The 17,006-nt window shown below is 42.9% G+C and overlaps 1 protein-coding gene across 10 annotated transcripts in view; it reads left to right on the top strand.

Annotated features, from left to right (window-relative positions):
- CRACDL (CRACD like) overlaps nt 1-17,006 on the top strand; it is a 494,556-nt gene that overhangs the window by 328,769 nt on the left and 148,781 nt on the right. For all 10 annotated transcript variants that reach the window (XM_085622830.1, XM_085622825.1, XM_085622824.1 and 7 more), the window contains 2 exons: nt 1,048-1,124; nt 14,343-14,511. In XM_085622830.1, coding sequence (XP_085478956.1) covers nt 1,076-1,124; nt 14,343-14,511 — 218 coding nt within the window. In that variant the 5' untranslated portion in view covers nt 1,048-1,075. The remainder of the gene's footprint in view (nt 1-1,047; nt 1,125-14,342; nt 14,512-17,006) is intronic.

The following is a 17,006-nucleotide window of genomic DNA, read 5'->3' as shown; positions in this document are numbered from 1 at the left end:
AGGTTGGAGGCTCTCTGTCTCTTTCCTGTTTTTGTAATAAAGTTTTGCTTGATGCTGACTTTTGCTGGTGGACTCTGTTCTTGCATGAAGCTGATATGCTTTGGTATCGGCTCATTAGTGATTACTGTGGCGAGGAAGACGGACGAGGAGGTAATGCCCTGGTTACTTACCGGTAATCTTCATTACTTCGAGTCCTTGTCTTCCTCGCCACAGTATAGTTTCCCTTTCCCTCCCGGCCCTCTTTTTGGCTTCATGTCTGCGGCTTGGTTTCTCAGGTCGTTATGGTGCATTATGTGTCCCTTTATGGGATTGGCTGTGTGGTTGGGGGCCATATTGGAGGGAGACTAGAATGTAGAATTTATACTTGGAGTTTCTGTGGGAGCCGAAGGCTCATTAGTGATTACTGTGGCGAGGAAGACAAGGACTCGGAGTAAGGAAGATTACCGGTAAGTACCCGGGGCATTAACGCCCCTTGCCCATCTGCCAGCAGTTTCTAGAGGAAACGTCGAAATGAATGAACATGAAATAACTTATAAAATGGGCTCCTATGCGCTAGTGCTGTCAAAAATGCATGCAATTCATGTAGCGTGTCAAGGTTTAAAAATGTAGCTACATTCTATTCTTACTTTTTTTTATTTTTTTTAATACGATGTTTAAGCATCTAGCATAGGCCTTAGAGAAACTGTGTCTTTGGCAGTAGAAAAGGTAAGCCTAATGCTGTTATGTACAAATAAAAAAAAAGGTTAAATAAGTGATACATTATAAGCTACAGCTGTTCTTTTTGACCGCGTTCAGTAACTGAGTGTGGCGAGGCTTCTCTTCACGCAGGTTATGCTCAGCGCGTGCAGTAATCTAATGTTTCATGGCCTCGCGCTGTTGGTCAGGCATCGCATATCTCCGTGTCCATCACCCTTTGTTTATGTGTCTGGGTGTGGGGGCTGTCCCTGTAGAGAGCCAGGTGGAAGCGGCCGCCGTTGCGTGGCCGACTCGTATCTAACCTTTGCTTCGCATGGCTAAAAGGCACCTTTCTTCTTTTTTGTACCTCAGCGAGCTTCACATCCGGGCCACAGGGATAATGGATTCTAAACCGAGGGAAGCCGACTCGCTGGCAGACGACGCCTCAGGTAAGGGAGCTGTGTTTGCTTGCTTGAAAAGCCGGTGTTGAGAATTCCCTGTACACTTAGACAACAAGGCCTCGAAGCCTGTTTGTAAAGAAAAGTCATAGCATAGATACTAAACTGTCTGTAAAACATGTAACTTATGCAGTGCATAATGTATTGGACTCTTAGCCCCCCTGTGTGTACGCTGTCATGCACACAAGCAGGTGTATTTATTTTTTAAGGGGTGGATAAGTGGAGGCATGGATAGAGTGACATAGTTAACTGCACCTAGACTTGCAAGTGCTCACTTAACTTGTACGTAGGAATAAAATGGCCTGAGCGAAATGTAAACAAACATGATGCACATCTGTAAACATCGTGTTTTCTAATACCTACTGTGGAATGTCAATGTCTCAGGGAAAAGAAGTCCAATATTTCGCACCAACGGGAGGAGAGTATATTTAAAGAATAACATTTAAGGTAATAGTGACTCAGGGGTGGGTATGGTGAAGAATTTGATTTGGGTGGAAACTTTCAGTTAACGTTGGAGGCCACTATATACAATTCAAATGAGGGCTGGTCACAAAGTGCATAGTACATTTGTAATTTCTTTCCATAGTGCTTCAGTTCCCTTATTATTTATGTGGGGGTACCAGACCGCTGATGCTGCACCCATAATTACTGATACCACAGTGTGTTTTAATCTTCGGGTACAGCATTGTTCAGTATTCTGGGCAGTGCTTGAAATGGAAGAATAGAAGTGCAGGTACTCTGTACTAGAGTACATGCTTGTTTCTGCTAAGTGCCGGTACTCTCCAATTAAAAGTATTAGGTCACTATTGAAAAGTGCTGGTACACTCCCTCTCAAAATAAAAAAGTGCAGATACCCCGTGCTGGGCAGTACCGGCCCATTTAAAGCACTGAAGGAATGAGGAATAATTACGCAAAGCAGTCTGGGTAAACAAATTATGCTCCCCCCCCCCCTTCATTTTCGGCACATTTTCCCCATCGCATTGCATCACGATTTGTGACTGTATCATAATGCAGGCGCAAGAGTGGTTGGTTGTATGTGCATGTTGGTAGTTATCCGCCTGAATGTGGGCTTGCTTAGCAGCAAAGATGAAGTGTCTGTGGTTGATTCCTGTGTGGTCCTATTCTGGACGTTTCAGTGTAGGGGAAGGGGAGCAGGCATGACCTCAGGGTGCCTCCAGATGTAGACGGCCTAGAATGTGCGAGTTGGTGTGTACCATCACTATCAAACAATAATGCAATTAAGGCACAAAGAACTTGAAAATCGACACCAAGTTTGTATAAAACGAGTAACAGGTGCCCAAGATTGTCTTGGATAATATTGATAAAACAAATTAGGCAATAATTCCAAAGGTAATCAATGTGTCAAGTAAGAAAACCCTTAAAACATCACAGGCATAGAATCGAAGTCATCAAGGGAAAAGGGGCCAATTGTTCCAGATCAAACCAGGTTAGTAGGTTAAGCCAGCAGATCATGCAAGCCAAGCGTTAGTCAGATCTTGATGAAGGGGGCTAGAAGCTTCAGCGACCCATATTCACAGATGGTTGTAGCTCTTGCTCCAAGATTTCGAGGCTTCAGGTTACATGGTCTGAACTATCATACAATTTTGTCAAGGCAGAGATGAAGTCAAGTGCACCTTGAACCATCCATTCATCTGTAGTTCCAACTAGACGACGTTGAACTGGTGTTGTTGAGATAGCAGGCATGGCTGTAGTAGGAAAACTCAGGCAAAGTCAAGACATTTCCTTAAGCTACTGCTAAAATTCCCGTTTAGTGGGTATTTCTGATCACCTAACCGCACAATGTGGATGTTGGTGCAGTCCGAAGAATCAAAAGAAAAAAAGCAGTTTATTAAAATCTAATTTGAGTGTTCTCCCAATACATTGCCTTCCCTTCCCACTAAGCCTTTCTTTTTTGATGCATGGTGTAACCAAGCTCAGACACCTCGCACCAATTTTCTAGATCACTGGCAAACAAGCTAAACCCTGTTTTGGAAGGTGTGGCCGAAGATTTCCCACACTTAAAGCTCTATTCATCAATGCTAGCAGTTGGTTTCTGAGATTTAATCTCCATCTGCTTCATGACCTCAGTTAGAGCGGATGCCATCTTTCCCTCCCCCACCCCCCAGGGCAAGTTGTGTTTCTTAATGCTTTCTCTCAGGTTTTTTCTGTGGCCTGCTGAAATTCTTAATTCTGTAGTAGGGGATCTCTAAGTAGCCTGGTTTTTTCAGGCTGCATTATTGTCTTTTATTATCTCTTAAGTGTCTATGCAGGACTGCAGTGGAAGACACCTTATCTATATCTATTGAAGTGCTCCGAGGTCCACGCACATGGGCGGTACTATTCACATGATTATGACTATTACAGAGATACCCCTACTACAGAACTGGAGTTACAGGTAAGAAACTACTCCTGCTCTCCATGTCTGCCTGGTCAGGTACACCTGCAGCTTTGTCCGCCTTCTTACACTCCACTTACACCATCTTTATGGCCATTTCACTGGCTGTGGAGCTTCTTGCAGATATTCTGTTTCTGGCGTGGATGGGTGCCTAGGCCAGTTCTTCTTTATAGGCCTTCATCTCATCCTTTTCATAGTCCTCTTCCTGGGCTATCTGCTGTTTGTCTTCTTCCCAAGCTCCAAAGAATTTTTCTAGCTCCTGCTTCCAAATTTTCTGCATATTTGAGGGTCCCCTTGTCTTGCACAGTTCTCTTTCCATTGCGACTGTCATGCCACACAGGAAAGCAAAGTCCATCCCCATTTTTGAAAAGAAAAAAAAATACACAATAACAAAAATTAAATGATGACACTTGCACTCAATTTAAAATTCTGTATCTTTACTGCTAAGGCTGTGTAGCAGCTGTTTGACCCAGAGTAGACTAAATATGACTGAATAAACTCCAAGGTGAGAGACAGCCTGGCAGGGAATGGCTAGCATTCGAATCAATACAGGTGAACATATTATGTAAATGGTTCCTTTTCTCACCTTTGCAGCTAGGGTCACAACAGCAGGGCACTCCTCATAGAAAACATTCAATTTGCTATGTAACAGTACAATCACGCAACAAAATAGTAGAGAAATTTAGAACTTAAAGGTGCACACAAAGTTTTTGTAAACATAAAACATAAAGTAAGTAACAATTGAGAGTAAATGAGATTGGTCAAGTTGTTCAAATATTGTGATGAAAAATGGGAAACCCGGGGGGAAAATCTGCCTAAACTCAAAAATTAGAGCCAGTCAAATTATTAAAAAGTCTAATTTTCTAACCACATGAATGCGGTTACATGGGTTAGACCTGGTGACCTACTTAGATTTCAGTTCAAATCATGCCCAGGGGGATTAGCCAGGAAAAGAGCTGATCCATATATGAGAGGGTTGAAGCTGTGTTTATGCACACTTGCACACTAATTGAAGTACATCTTGAAGCTGTTCAGCTCAAATGCATCTGTGCATCAGGCTGAAGTGAATTGAAGTGGTTGCAAGTTTAACAAGGTTGTGATGCTCATGGAGGCGAGGTCTGTATGAGATGCAACACTCAGTGTGTAGTTGCCAATTGAAGATGTTGAACTAGTCCCTGCAAGATATTGAAGTGGCCAATGTTACAAAAAAATGTAGATCAGGAGCGGGAAATTCCTTAAGCCAGGGTTTAATGATGGTTTAGTAGCAAGTGTTTATTAATTTATTCAGCTGTTGGTGTAGGATCAGATTAAACATTAGAGCAGAGGCAGTTTTACCAAAACCCACTACTGTCCCAGTTTATCAGGGTTGGACCCTCTGAAGCCAGTTCTTTTTATTCAGGGTTTTTATGGTCATCGCTTCCCTCCAATGTTAACACTGCATCAGGTTTGGATTCTGCCTTATTTTATTAATTAAAGCTGGTTCTGAAGTACCAGTGTTCCAAGCTAAGTCAACTGTCACACCATTGATAGGTGATCGTAGCACTGCCCCTAAAAGGTTCTTACGTTTCCCACTGTGGTATATAGTTCTTGTCCCCGGTGGCACCAGGGCTCTCTCGCCTTCCTTTGAAAGTTACAAGTTAAAAATATTTCTCTTAGCTTCGAAATCCACTCACCACCAATCATTTCATCATCTTCGGCAGACACTATTGTCGGATGTTGTATAGGGCAGTGGAGACAGGGGTCTGCCAGAGTTACTGTCTGGATTTGAAAAGGGCTTATCACTATCAAATGTGCAGATATTAAGCTCAGGTCACCTCCATCATCTCCTCTGATGTAGTGTGCGTGTGTCTGTATGTATATATGCTTGTCAAGCTAGACCTTTTATCTATACAGGGCAGAATGCAGCCATTCTTCGCCCTCACCCTGGTGCACCTGCTATGAGCTCAACTCAAGAAACACATCACCGCAGGGCTGAGGAAGAAATGTCAATGTAAAGCCGGATGAGAAGATGATGAAGTGCAATCAATTTTAGAATGATATGAGGACACCGTGTAACTGCAAGAAAGGTGGTCTGTCCTGATAGTAGGTGAGTGGTGCATGTCTGCGACTAAGAAGGAGCACCTCTCTCTACACACAGATGGATGTAATACACTACAGGAAAAGACCACAGAGCGTGTACCTAATGTGAGTCTTAGGTCAGACCCTTGCTACAGCTATATACCAGGACCTTATGTCTATTATTTCTTATTATTGTTTCTTATCTCCATATGGTGTCTTGCACCAATGTCTCTTTCTAACAGTCTCGCGGTGTTTCTGTCCGTCAGGGACTCCTATTGCCAGGATTCCTCTTGATTAATGACTCATGCCCGTGATCCTAAGGTGTCTTAAACACACTTTGACCACTTTATCTGTAGTTATCAATTTGTACCTATCACAGGTCAGACATTCTCTCATTTGAAACCACTCATCAGTCTCATGTTCCTACCTTCACCTGTGCTACCACTCTCTCCAGTCTTTCTCTGCTCGTTTGCAATCACAGGCAGTGGTTCAACAGATACTACCTTTTACCAAGCAAGCTACATGTCCCCCAACCTGATGAGAAAAAGGATGCAAGACCTGGTCTTCACCAGCTCCCAAGATGGCCACGAGGCTTACCACATCATTCAAATGGTGTGACAGCCTCTTAGCAGCTGGGGACGGGACACCCTCAGAGCTGGCTCCTTCTTCCTCGACTAGCCACTGTTGACTAGCGATGCGGGAAGGGAGCAGGGCACTTGTAAAGCTGCCACCACCCAAGATGGCTGCTCGTTCTCATGAGAACAATATCACTTGTGTTCCCGCAAGAACCAAGATGACCACCAACTCTCACAAGAACACCAGAAGGTAGTATTTTCCCACAAGAACAGGAAGTGTAACAGGCCTGGAATGGAATGGGGAAGGAAGGTGTCCCAGCCCACCCCAAATCTAAGCTAGACCAGACCCACCAATTAAGGGCATGGGTGAAGTAGCGAAGGCCACAGCAAGGAAGGCTGCAAGGAATGATGGCAGTGGCTGGCTCCGGCCATACAACGAGGAAGAGAGCAGAGACTTGCCCTGACAGTATATACATACACTTGAGCGGCGTTGTTCGCTTTAAACAAGGTGAAGTAGTGTGAAAAAGTAGGAAGCTCCTCAGAGATAAAGGTAAACCTCACTAAGCCACTAAAACTCACTGTCAATGCCCAATGTCTCAAAAGTAACAGAACCAGCAATACTTGCATGCTTTATTTTTGGTGTTTGCTTGCTTTTACCAAACTCATGACACACATTAAGAGTGGAGTAATACTTATTTGACTGCAGCAGATTTCTGCAACAAAGCTGTCAGTTAACAGTGCATCTTAATGACTGTGTAATTGCGAGTAGACTATCTTGCTGCACCGCTTCCATAACAGACCCCAAAGCACCAGGGCACATGGTCTGCTCTTATCCTTTGCGGCTGTTGTCTTACCATGGACTAGTTATAGATATTGCGACAGGCGTCAGTGGCAATCTAATGTCATGACATGGAGCCAGGGCATGCACACTCTGGAATCAGCAGCGCAGGCCATACAATTTACAGAGCACGCAGACCTGTTTTGGAGACTACAGTCTACAGCCACAGCCGAGATCAACATTTCAAAACTGAAAATGCATGGATAAGCGTGCCAAGACAGATGGATTGCTTCCCAGGAAAGCATTTACTATTGTGGCAAACTGGTCCTTCAGTAACCCTTAACTGTAGTGCTGTGATTCCAGTGTAATTTTAAAACCAAAAATGTGTGTGTCAGCACACCTGACAAAATACATGGGTCTTGATTCTAAGTGGGACATTAAACAACGGTTTGCTCACGGACCTTAGTTATATAAATGGTGTGATGTTTATCGCTTCCGGTAATTACCAGATGCAATAAAGTGTGCTCCCCATCAGCGTGGTAAGCATCAAAATATTTGTTAGGCCCCATTTCATGGTAAAACTCGGAATAGGCAATCCTGATCGCATCTGCACACCTCAGTGTCGGACTTCATCGTGCCCGACACCAGGGGGCATTTCATCAGGCCCCTAGAACAAATGTGCACAGCGGCATATTATTTTGGCCGTAGAAGAAGAAAAGCATCCGTCAAATTACCACCGGAAAGGAAGTCTGCATATTCACTTATCTAAACGTTTGTTAAAGTAGTGCCAAGATTCTTAAAACGAGAGCCCATCTGTCAGGATATTGACTTTTTCATTGTGTGTTGATAAATCCTGATCCACGTGTACAGATGACGCCTGCCTGCTGGAGATGTAGTTGAGTGCTGTGTGCTGCTTTTGGTGCAGTTAAATGATGGATTCCGGCCACCGAAAAAATAGAGAAATGCTCTGACTGCGCCTTTTCTCCTAAGATTAGGCTACACACTGATGGCATAACGCTGCATTTGAAGGCAGACTATAATTTGATGGAGGTACTTTAGATTATAAAGGAGTGCTCCCAGGAAACGATAGGTAGGCTAAGGAGCGCTAAAATGTATTGCATTGTGGGAGAACCGGCCCGCTAAACATCTGCTTTGGCATTGGTAGGAAGTGTTGGATGACAATTAAAACTACCACACTACTGATGCTGGCTACATAAAGTTTGGAGATAATTGGTATGGAAAGGATCTCCATGGCAGTTTACCAAAAAAAGAAAGAATTTGAAACACCGCTGTTGACCCGGCCTAGCACTTTTGTCCACAGAGGTCACATAAATGACCTGCCCTAAATATGTTAGTCCTGAGACTAACCACACAGGTAGCGGGGACGGCCTTGGAGCAAGTGGAGCTGGGTACATTCAGCGACTAGGGCCCTTTATTTAACTTGAACAATGCATGGCTTAAGGTATAAATAATAATTTACCAGGGCCCATATTACAACAGTTGGTGTTGCGAAGGGAAGGACGGGGGGGGGGGGGGGGGACTAGAAATAGTATAAAAAATGTTTGGTGTCACCAAAGCCCTGTGTTTGTAGGCCGGACTATGTGGAGTCTCTTGAAACTATTTAAAACAATTTGAAAAAATTGATACATAAAATCTATAGCATTTTATCCATGTCCAGGCGCACACAGTACCTCCTGCTTCATATAGGCCAGGCAAAATCCTGCCATTTCTATGGTAGTAAATATTGGTATGACAAAGATGATAGTCCTACCGCAATCTCTATTTCAATTTCGGGCCATTAATTGACCTGTTGAAGATTGCTTTATTAAAATGATAAGCTTAGTTGACATTGGTTTAGGTGGACAAAATAAACGCGAGTGCAGCAAATAACGATCAAGTTTAGGTCTCTAGTCTTAATAGTCACTATTCCCATGCTTGTTTCTTGACCGTCTTTTTTTTTTTTTTTTTTTTTTTTTAAATATTTTTATTAAATTTTTCCATCAGTGCAGTGAAACCAACAACAGAAAAAAAATAAAGGACTCAATCCTCAATGTATATATCAGGAGAAATCCGTACTTCCCGCGTTTCCTCCCTAATGCCCCAACCCTCCGCCCTCTCTACCCCCACCCCCCCCCCTGCCAGTGTGCCCGCGTGAACCCCTCCTTCACTGTTGCTGGGAGGGACCCGGGGTCCAAGAAATCCGAGCCCAGGGCAATCAAACAAGCCTGTCCACTGTTATTGTTTCTTGACCGTCTTAATACGATATTCAGGCTCAAGAGCCTACATGAATACTTTCGAATTATTGAGGTGCATTCAAGGGTAGACAGAGTTTATTATAGGAACTTCCCTCTTGTCACTCATGTGTCATTATCTCAATATAAATGTTACAGTAGTCAGGTCACACATATATTTGTGTTGTGGTGGAATTAGTCAGATGTTTTCAGCCTCTGTGTATCCCCATGTTAATAGATACCTGGTAGTAACATCTTTCATGTTAGCTTGCTGTCTTTGATTTGGGCCACTGGGAGTAGGATAGCATCCCAATAATATATTTTGTGCCTCTTGTGCCTCTATCTCACTGTTCATTTAGTGCAGTACCCTCAGCTTCAGCCCATTTTAAAAGGTAGATTTTCATCTGGATACTTGTTGGGAATTAGGTGTGTTTTAATGTATGGCAATACCTCTTTTGGCTAACAGGAACACCAGTTGGAATGCTAAGTCAGTAGGTCTGCACTTCATCTTTTGCTGTTTGAATCTAGGCATTAGGCCAAATAGACAAGTCTCAGGATTGCACGTATTGTGTTGGTTTGTGAGTTCATCGACTTGTGTGATGATCCCTTGCCAGTATTTAAGAGTGATAAGAAAAGACTAGGGCATTTTTATAATGTACTTTCCCTCACCTTTACATTTTGGGCATATGTTTGGTGTCCTGGGGTACAGTTTTTGTAATCTTGGCAATATCAAATATGTTTGATGCAATATATTGTGCTGCAGTATTTTGAACGTCGGATTTCTGAAACCCATAGTAGGAATTGCCAGTACTCTTACTCGTTTAGTATCTTCTCATTCCCTACTGAGGTTTTTGTTGCATTTGAGTCCATGTGGCTCTAAAGTCACCCCTGTCATCTTGTTCCATGGAACTGGTACAATACCTGAATATAGTAGTCTGAATATCTTCGGAAATAAACAATGTGTCCAAAGTATTGCCTCTAAAAAGGTTGACCCATTGAATTTAATAATAGAAAATTTAAATGCAAAGGGATTATATTTTTATGAAATCCGTTTAGACCACGCTATTTATTTCAGATGATATTTCTGTTGATATTGTGGCATACAACCATTAAGCCCTTTATAATTATGTACCTACCCATGGTGAGGAGAGTGTCCAGACCCGTTTGTGTTACCTGCTCTTACAATGGCTCCGTGTGTTCGAGATTGTCCAGTTAGGTTTGAGATATAACTGTCTGAGGTCATTTAAGTTGATAAGCTCTGCATTATCTAATAAGTAGCCTACTTGTAATACCCTACTTCACAACATCTTGTAGTGTGTATTACTGCCGGCAACCCCCCCCACCTCCCCAAACACTGGGAAACTCCATATGATAAGCACACGGCATAGGACAATGCAGACTCTGTACAGGTTAGACTGTATTTCCTGAAGTATACAAAAAAGTGATGGATGGAATGTTTGAATTAATTGCAACCACTGTTAATTCAGGCCGCATTACATTATTTTGCACACCATGTTACTTCTGTTTGGACCCAGCCATATGCAAATCAATCTAGACCCTTTTCCAGTAGGAACAGTCCTGCCCAAACTGCCAGGCTAGGACCTCATCAACCGGAACACAAGCAACCCATGATTGGTTTTGCCCTAATTAGAGCTCTTAAGTCAGCTACAGCGTGATTGCAGCGGATAGTGTGCATAGGACCCACATTTAGGCATACCCGTCTCTCTTAGGCCATCACACTAAAGTATACAAAAAAGTGATGAATGGAATGCTTGAATTAAACTCAACCACTGGTGATTACTCTGGTTCGCATCCCAGTCTATCATTATGTTTCGCACCTTGCTGCCTCAGTTTGGTTCCAGCCATATGGAAACGAGTCTTGACCCTGCTCCAATAGGAACAGTCCAGACTAAATTGTCAGGCCAGGTTTTCCCTGACGCAGAACACCAGCAACCCAAGACTGGTTTTGCCCTTATTAGAGCTCATCTGTTGCATATAGCTTGGTTCCAGTAGCTCTGTGTGCATCGTATCCACGTCCAAGTACACCTGTCGCACTGGAGTATACAAAAACGGTTTAGATGGAATGCTTGAATTAATCTCAGCCACTGGTAATTACTTGGGTCGCATCCTAGTCTCACCCTTTCTCACATATGTTATGTTAGCCTCCATTTATAGTGCGCTCGGATACTCGAAAGTGTCCCGGCGCGAATGCCAGTATGCATGGGGACAGGCGGCGAGGGCCACGATTGATTGGTTAATTGAAAAGTAATGTTTTTAGCTGCTTTTTAAACAGCCTAAGATCCAGGGTATTCCAAAGCTCATAGGGCAGGGCATTCCAGGCCTTAGCCGCCCTGACAGAGAGGGAGCTACCTCCAGCTCTAGCAAGGCGGTAGCGAGGAATAGCAGCCAGGTATTGTCCAGTGGAGCGAAGATGTCTAAGAGGCACATAGAAATCAAAGCGTCTCCTAAGATACGTGGGCCCCAAATTATAAAGGGCACCATGAGCAATAGTGAGAGCCTTGAACAGAACACGCTGCCCCACCGGGAGCCAGTGCAGATCCCTAAGAAGTTGCTTAGTGCTAGTCCTCCCGGAAATGCCTAAAAGTGCTCTGACAGTTGCATTCTGGATGGTCTGAAGCTGTTTTAGCTGGTAGTCAGGGAGGCCAATGTATAGTGCATTGGCATAATCCAATCGCGAAAGAATAAGTGCACGGGTCACCATTTCCTTGGCAGTCCTAGGCAGCAATGGTAGAAATTTCTTCAGTTGTTTCAATGTGCCAAAGCACACTCCAGCCAATTTTTTAATCTGAGGTAAAAAGCAGGGGTCCTCACTGAACCATATCCCCAAGTTTTTTACAGGGCACCCCATTGACTTGGGCAAGGCGTGACCCTCGGGCCAAATGGCATCCCTAAAGTGCGACGGGAAAGACCCGTAGAGGAGAACCTCGGACTTATCCTCGTTGCATTAAGTTGGGCCTGCGCTAGCCATATGAAGACTTCAGCAAGATCATTTTTAGCTAGATCAGGGGATGGGTAATTTTTCTTCCACGTAAAGAGAAGCTGGGTATCATCCGCATACGCTATGATCTTAGCACCCAGCTCCTCTGCCAGATAGATACGCGGCGTCACATAAACATTGAAGAGAAGAGGGCTCAGGGTAGAGCCCTGGGGATGCCAGTCGTTACACTTCTCAGTGTGGAAGAGAAGGGGGACAGCCATACTTGCTGTGTTCTATACTCCAAGAAAGATTTAATCCAATCACATATCACGCCGGAGACCCTGAAGCCTGACTGGGCTGTGTAAAGCGCCAGAAGTTTCAACAAACTCAGATAGCTGTTTGTGGGCTGCTTTCTCACACACCTTCGCCACAGCCGGGAGAAGTGAGATCGGCCGATAGCCGGAGTGGCCAGGTTTAATGAGGGCTTTTTTTAACAGGGGGAGAAGTTTAGCCTGTTTACACTCGGATGGAACCGTGGCGGTTAGAAGCGAAAGATTGATGATTTTATTCACTTCCGGGTTAACTACCTCCTCCACTGCTGCCAACTGCCTCGCTAGGCAGGGATCGGCTGGGGAGCCTGATTTGAAGGATTTAAGAATGGCTAAGGTATCCAACAATAGAACAGGAGTAAATGCTGACAGAATGGTGCGGGCAGGGACAGGAATTACATCCAGCCGACGCGAGTGTTCCGCCTGCACCTGAGAAGCAGACCCGAAACTATTCTGGATTATTTGGATTTTGTCTATAAAAAAAAGTCAGATAACTGCTCACACCAGGAATTAGAGAGAGGAACGGACAAACATTCTACGCGTGGTTTCAGGAAATCCTGGACAATTGTGAAGATTTCATTGGAGTTATTTTTAGATTGAGCGATGCGCTCCGCATAAAAGAGACCTTTGGCTTTCTTGATGGCAGAGTAGTAGCTGTTCTGAGATTTCCTGAGGGCTATTTTGGCCAGCGGGCAATACACTATCTCCAGCTACGTTCAAGCTTTTTGCATGATTTTTTTAGCTCTTTACGTTCATTGGAAAACCAAGGTTTAGACGGGGTATTTCTAACTCTCTTATGTGCCAGGGGTGCAGAAAAATGTCCCACTGCTCGTGAAATCCAGTTATTAAAACCCCCTGCAGCCTCCAACAGATCCTCAGATGCAGCAGGGCGAGTCTCTAGCAAAACTCTACAAAACGTAGCCGGCTCAATGCGTTGCGGATGCCTGACCTCAAGTGGACTCATAGTCAAATTGGAGGACATATATAGCATACAACCTTATACAATACTAACTCTACTGCATGTGAAGATATAATATTTTGTTCTGTTTCCTTGTGACTCCCCGCCTTCACCGTTTTCCTTTACCATTGCTGAACACACAAACAATATATTTTCCAGAGTTTTCTGCCTTATTTCCGTTTATCTTCAGGTTCTTGTGAATAGCGTTTGGAATTTAGCTCACTAGTCTTGTTCATTTTTATAACAGACCAAGACTACCTTTGAATGGTTTCACCTGTTCCCTGCTCCTTGGGGTGACACCCCATCTTATGGCTAGAAGGGAACATATCCTGTTAAAATGGCACCTCTCTATCTTGCCCTCTCTTTTTTACCTTACATTTATGGGATTCGTCCCTTGCTTTTTTAAACTTTGTACTGAGAGTATCAAGGTCAGCTTGAGTAAAGTGGCATGTAAGGTCTTTATCATAATCGTAACATACAGTATGGATGACCTGAAAGCCACCTAACATGGTGGAAGGGTAGGGGGTGGTTTGGTTGAGCTGTGCATTCACCTGCATTTAATTACTATCCCATTTTGTAGTAGATTCCTTAACTTGGCATGCTGGGCTGGGTATTGCTTGAATCTGAATAACATGGCTCACATGTTTGCTAGTGCAAGGGTCGTTATGGTGAGTAAATTATACTTATTGTTGGTTTATTCCAATACCCTCCCATTCCCATTTTCACACAAAGTTGTAGATTTCTTCTTGCTGGGCTTTACAGTGTAGTTAAATATTCACAGTTAATGATCTCCCCAGTCTTCACTTAAAAAGGACATAGTTTTCCTCTAATTCCCCATTAAAGTTTGTATTGATTTCCTACTTTATTTTTAATCTTCTTGAAAAATGTCAATCTGTTATTCTTTGTTTAGTTTAAATAATAACAATTTCTATTTTCCCTCTGTCCAGGAAAGAAAAAGTCAAAGTTTAAGAATTTCAAAAAGTTCTTTGTTATAAAGAAACGTAAAGAGGCGTTACCATCTCTAGATAAGAGTGGGCTGAAACCAAGCCAGTCTACCAGCGATGTCACGTTTCCGGAATCTATGCATATGGACGATGATTCTGAAGATGAAACGGGGTATGGCAATATTTTTAGCTGCTTATCTGCCGTCCAAAGTTGAAGGCCATAGGGCTGTGTTTGAATTATTATTTCAAATTGAAAGGGAAAGATTAGTTGCTTACATAGTTGAAAAAGCATGCATCTCAATGTTACATTGTTCATGGTCCCCATACTAGCCCTCATTTAACACTAAAGCAAATGTGGAAAACAAGGGTGTTCTTCTATCCTGTCAAAGTTTAAATATCGATCTGTACTTCTACTGACCCCACAGTATCAACTACTAACATATCATCAAGGTGAATAAATGTGGAGTTAATAATAGTAAATGTGTGCTTCAGTACGTGTGCCCTCCTTGAGTACATGTTGCTTTTGTGGAGTTGATATATGTGTAGATCGATTTAGTTGTGATATTATGGCATACAAACGAAACAAGTTAGTTGGAATAACTAGTTACATGACCCCCAGCCAAGGATGTGCATTCCCTGTTTTCCCGATACGTACCATCACGGTCTTTAAGGTCGGCCACCCTTGGCTTGGTACAACTCCCAAAGGTAAAGAGAGTAAGGTGTGGAGGAAAACGCTTCTCCTTCTTGGCATCCAAACTATGGAACTCACTGCCCACACACCTGAGACTTTTACCAAATAGATCTGTCTTCAGGATGGAAATTAAAACATGGCTCTTCTCCCAACCCTAAACATGCCGGCCATTATGCTTAATCACATTACCCAGCGCCAAGACGCCTCGGCAGTAGTGCACTCTATAAATACCTTCAGTCAGTCAGTCAATAACATCCACAATTACCTTATGTCCCCATTTCCTAGCTTCACTCCTGGCTGGAATAATTTGACTTAAATTGCTGATGGTAGGCAGATGGAGTGGAATTTGATTGGCACTCATATCTACAGCAGTACACAAGTTAATAGCATCCAGCCACTAAAATGTTTTGTCCTTCCAATGTTTCCTATCTGCATACATAGGTACATTACATAGGTATTCATACTTAAATTTATTGTTGTCAACCAAAAACTTTGTTTCCTTAATTTACTTGTTCATGTTAAATTAGAAAACATTTGTATTACATCCAGCTCATGCAATACATGCAGGTCAACAAGCACCTTGAGGTGCCCCGTTATGGAGACTTTCATTATCTTTGTAAAAAGAATGACAACTGGGATGCTACATAGGTTTCGCGCTGGATGTGCCTTGACCTGGCTCTCCTGCTGTCTGACACTTAGAACTGGAGCATGTGTATTTTTTTGTGATATTATAGATAGGGTCTGTTTTCCTCAGGTTTTTTTTTCGCATATTATTTTTTGTCTACAAAGCTATATTTATCTTTCCTTTGGTCTTGTGTATTCTGCATCTATTTTCTGTTTGCCGCACATCTAAGAATGCTCAGCATTTCTTAAGGCTTTCCCCCCAGCTGTCTATCATGAAATGTGCGTAGGGATTACTCAACTTTCATTAACAAACACACCATGTTCTAGTTTTATAATTTTTACAGAAGATCGCTGACTTTGTTCTCGGTTATCATAGACAACCAGAAATATAAGCAGGAACTTACCTAGTTACTTCCTTAAAGATTACAGAGGTAAACTAGGAGGGCTCAGGCCAGTTGTTGATCCTACTCTCCAGCATTAAATTGACCTTTGCCCAAATGTTTTAGGGAGAGGAGTTGGCCTTAATTCTATCCACATGATCGAAAAAGTTGTTTTTTCGCTGTAAATTATTTAATGGAGTCAACATGTTTAGAAGTTCTGCGGGACAAGTGAACAGTTAATCTGGCTGACTGTCAGATCTGTCATGCTACAGGGAGGTGTGGGGACAGCATGAGTGATGGTGCTCTTCTGTGTCAAGCTCCATTGCTAGTTGTAGGTGCAGAAACGGTGTAGTTGTCCACCCATTGGGCCAATGTTCTGATGTGATGCGTGAACAGTAGGATCATGATCACGTATCTTAGATTCTTGGCAGGTGGCATCCCAACGTTTGATGGTCCTACAGCTGATCAGAATCATCAGGATGATAGTATATAGAAGCTGAGAATCCACCTCATCGAAAGCCACCTTAGCATGATCCCTGACCCCTCTATCTGCAGGCCAGCGGAGTGATAATCTAGAATTTTCCAGCACCTAATAAACAGCAGATAGGAGATCCCTTCTTGCATTACTTTTAGTCACAAATTAGACGTGATGCCATTCAGGGATCATTTTTGGACTAGACTAACTCTGCAACTCTCAAATATTTGTTTTCCCATTCTTCGATCAGTTTTGTTAATGATTCTGTCTATATCATTTGTTACTCTATCAGTAGGGTCGGTATTAGAAGGCGAAAGAAAGCCTGTTGTACTGAAGGAGGCTTGAGAAAGAAGTTTAAAGGGGAATAAGTTGCTGATTTATGCTTTTCAGACTTCATGATAATAAACATAGTAACAAGTGACCTTTCAGGTAGTGCTTGTTTAAATAAATACTCATATTTCATAGTGCTATAAAATAACAAGTGTTGTTATTACCCA

This window comes from Triturus cristatus, chromosome 8 (genome assembly GCF_964204655.1).
Source record: "Triturus cristatus chromosome 8, aTriCri1.1, whole genome shotgun sequence".
Lineage (NCBI taxonomy): Eukaryota > Metazoa > Chordata > Amphibia > Caudata > Salamandridae > Triturus > Triturus cristatus.
Note: the sequence above shows the minus strand (reverse complement) of the source record. Positions and strands in the feature narration are given on the sequence as shown.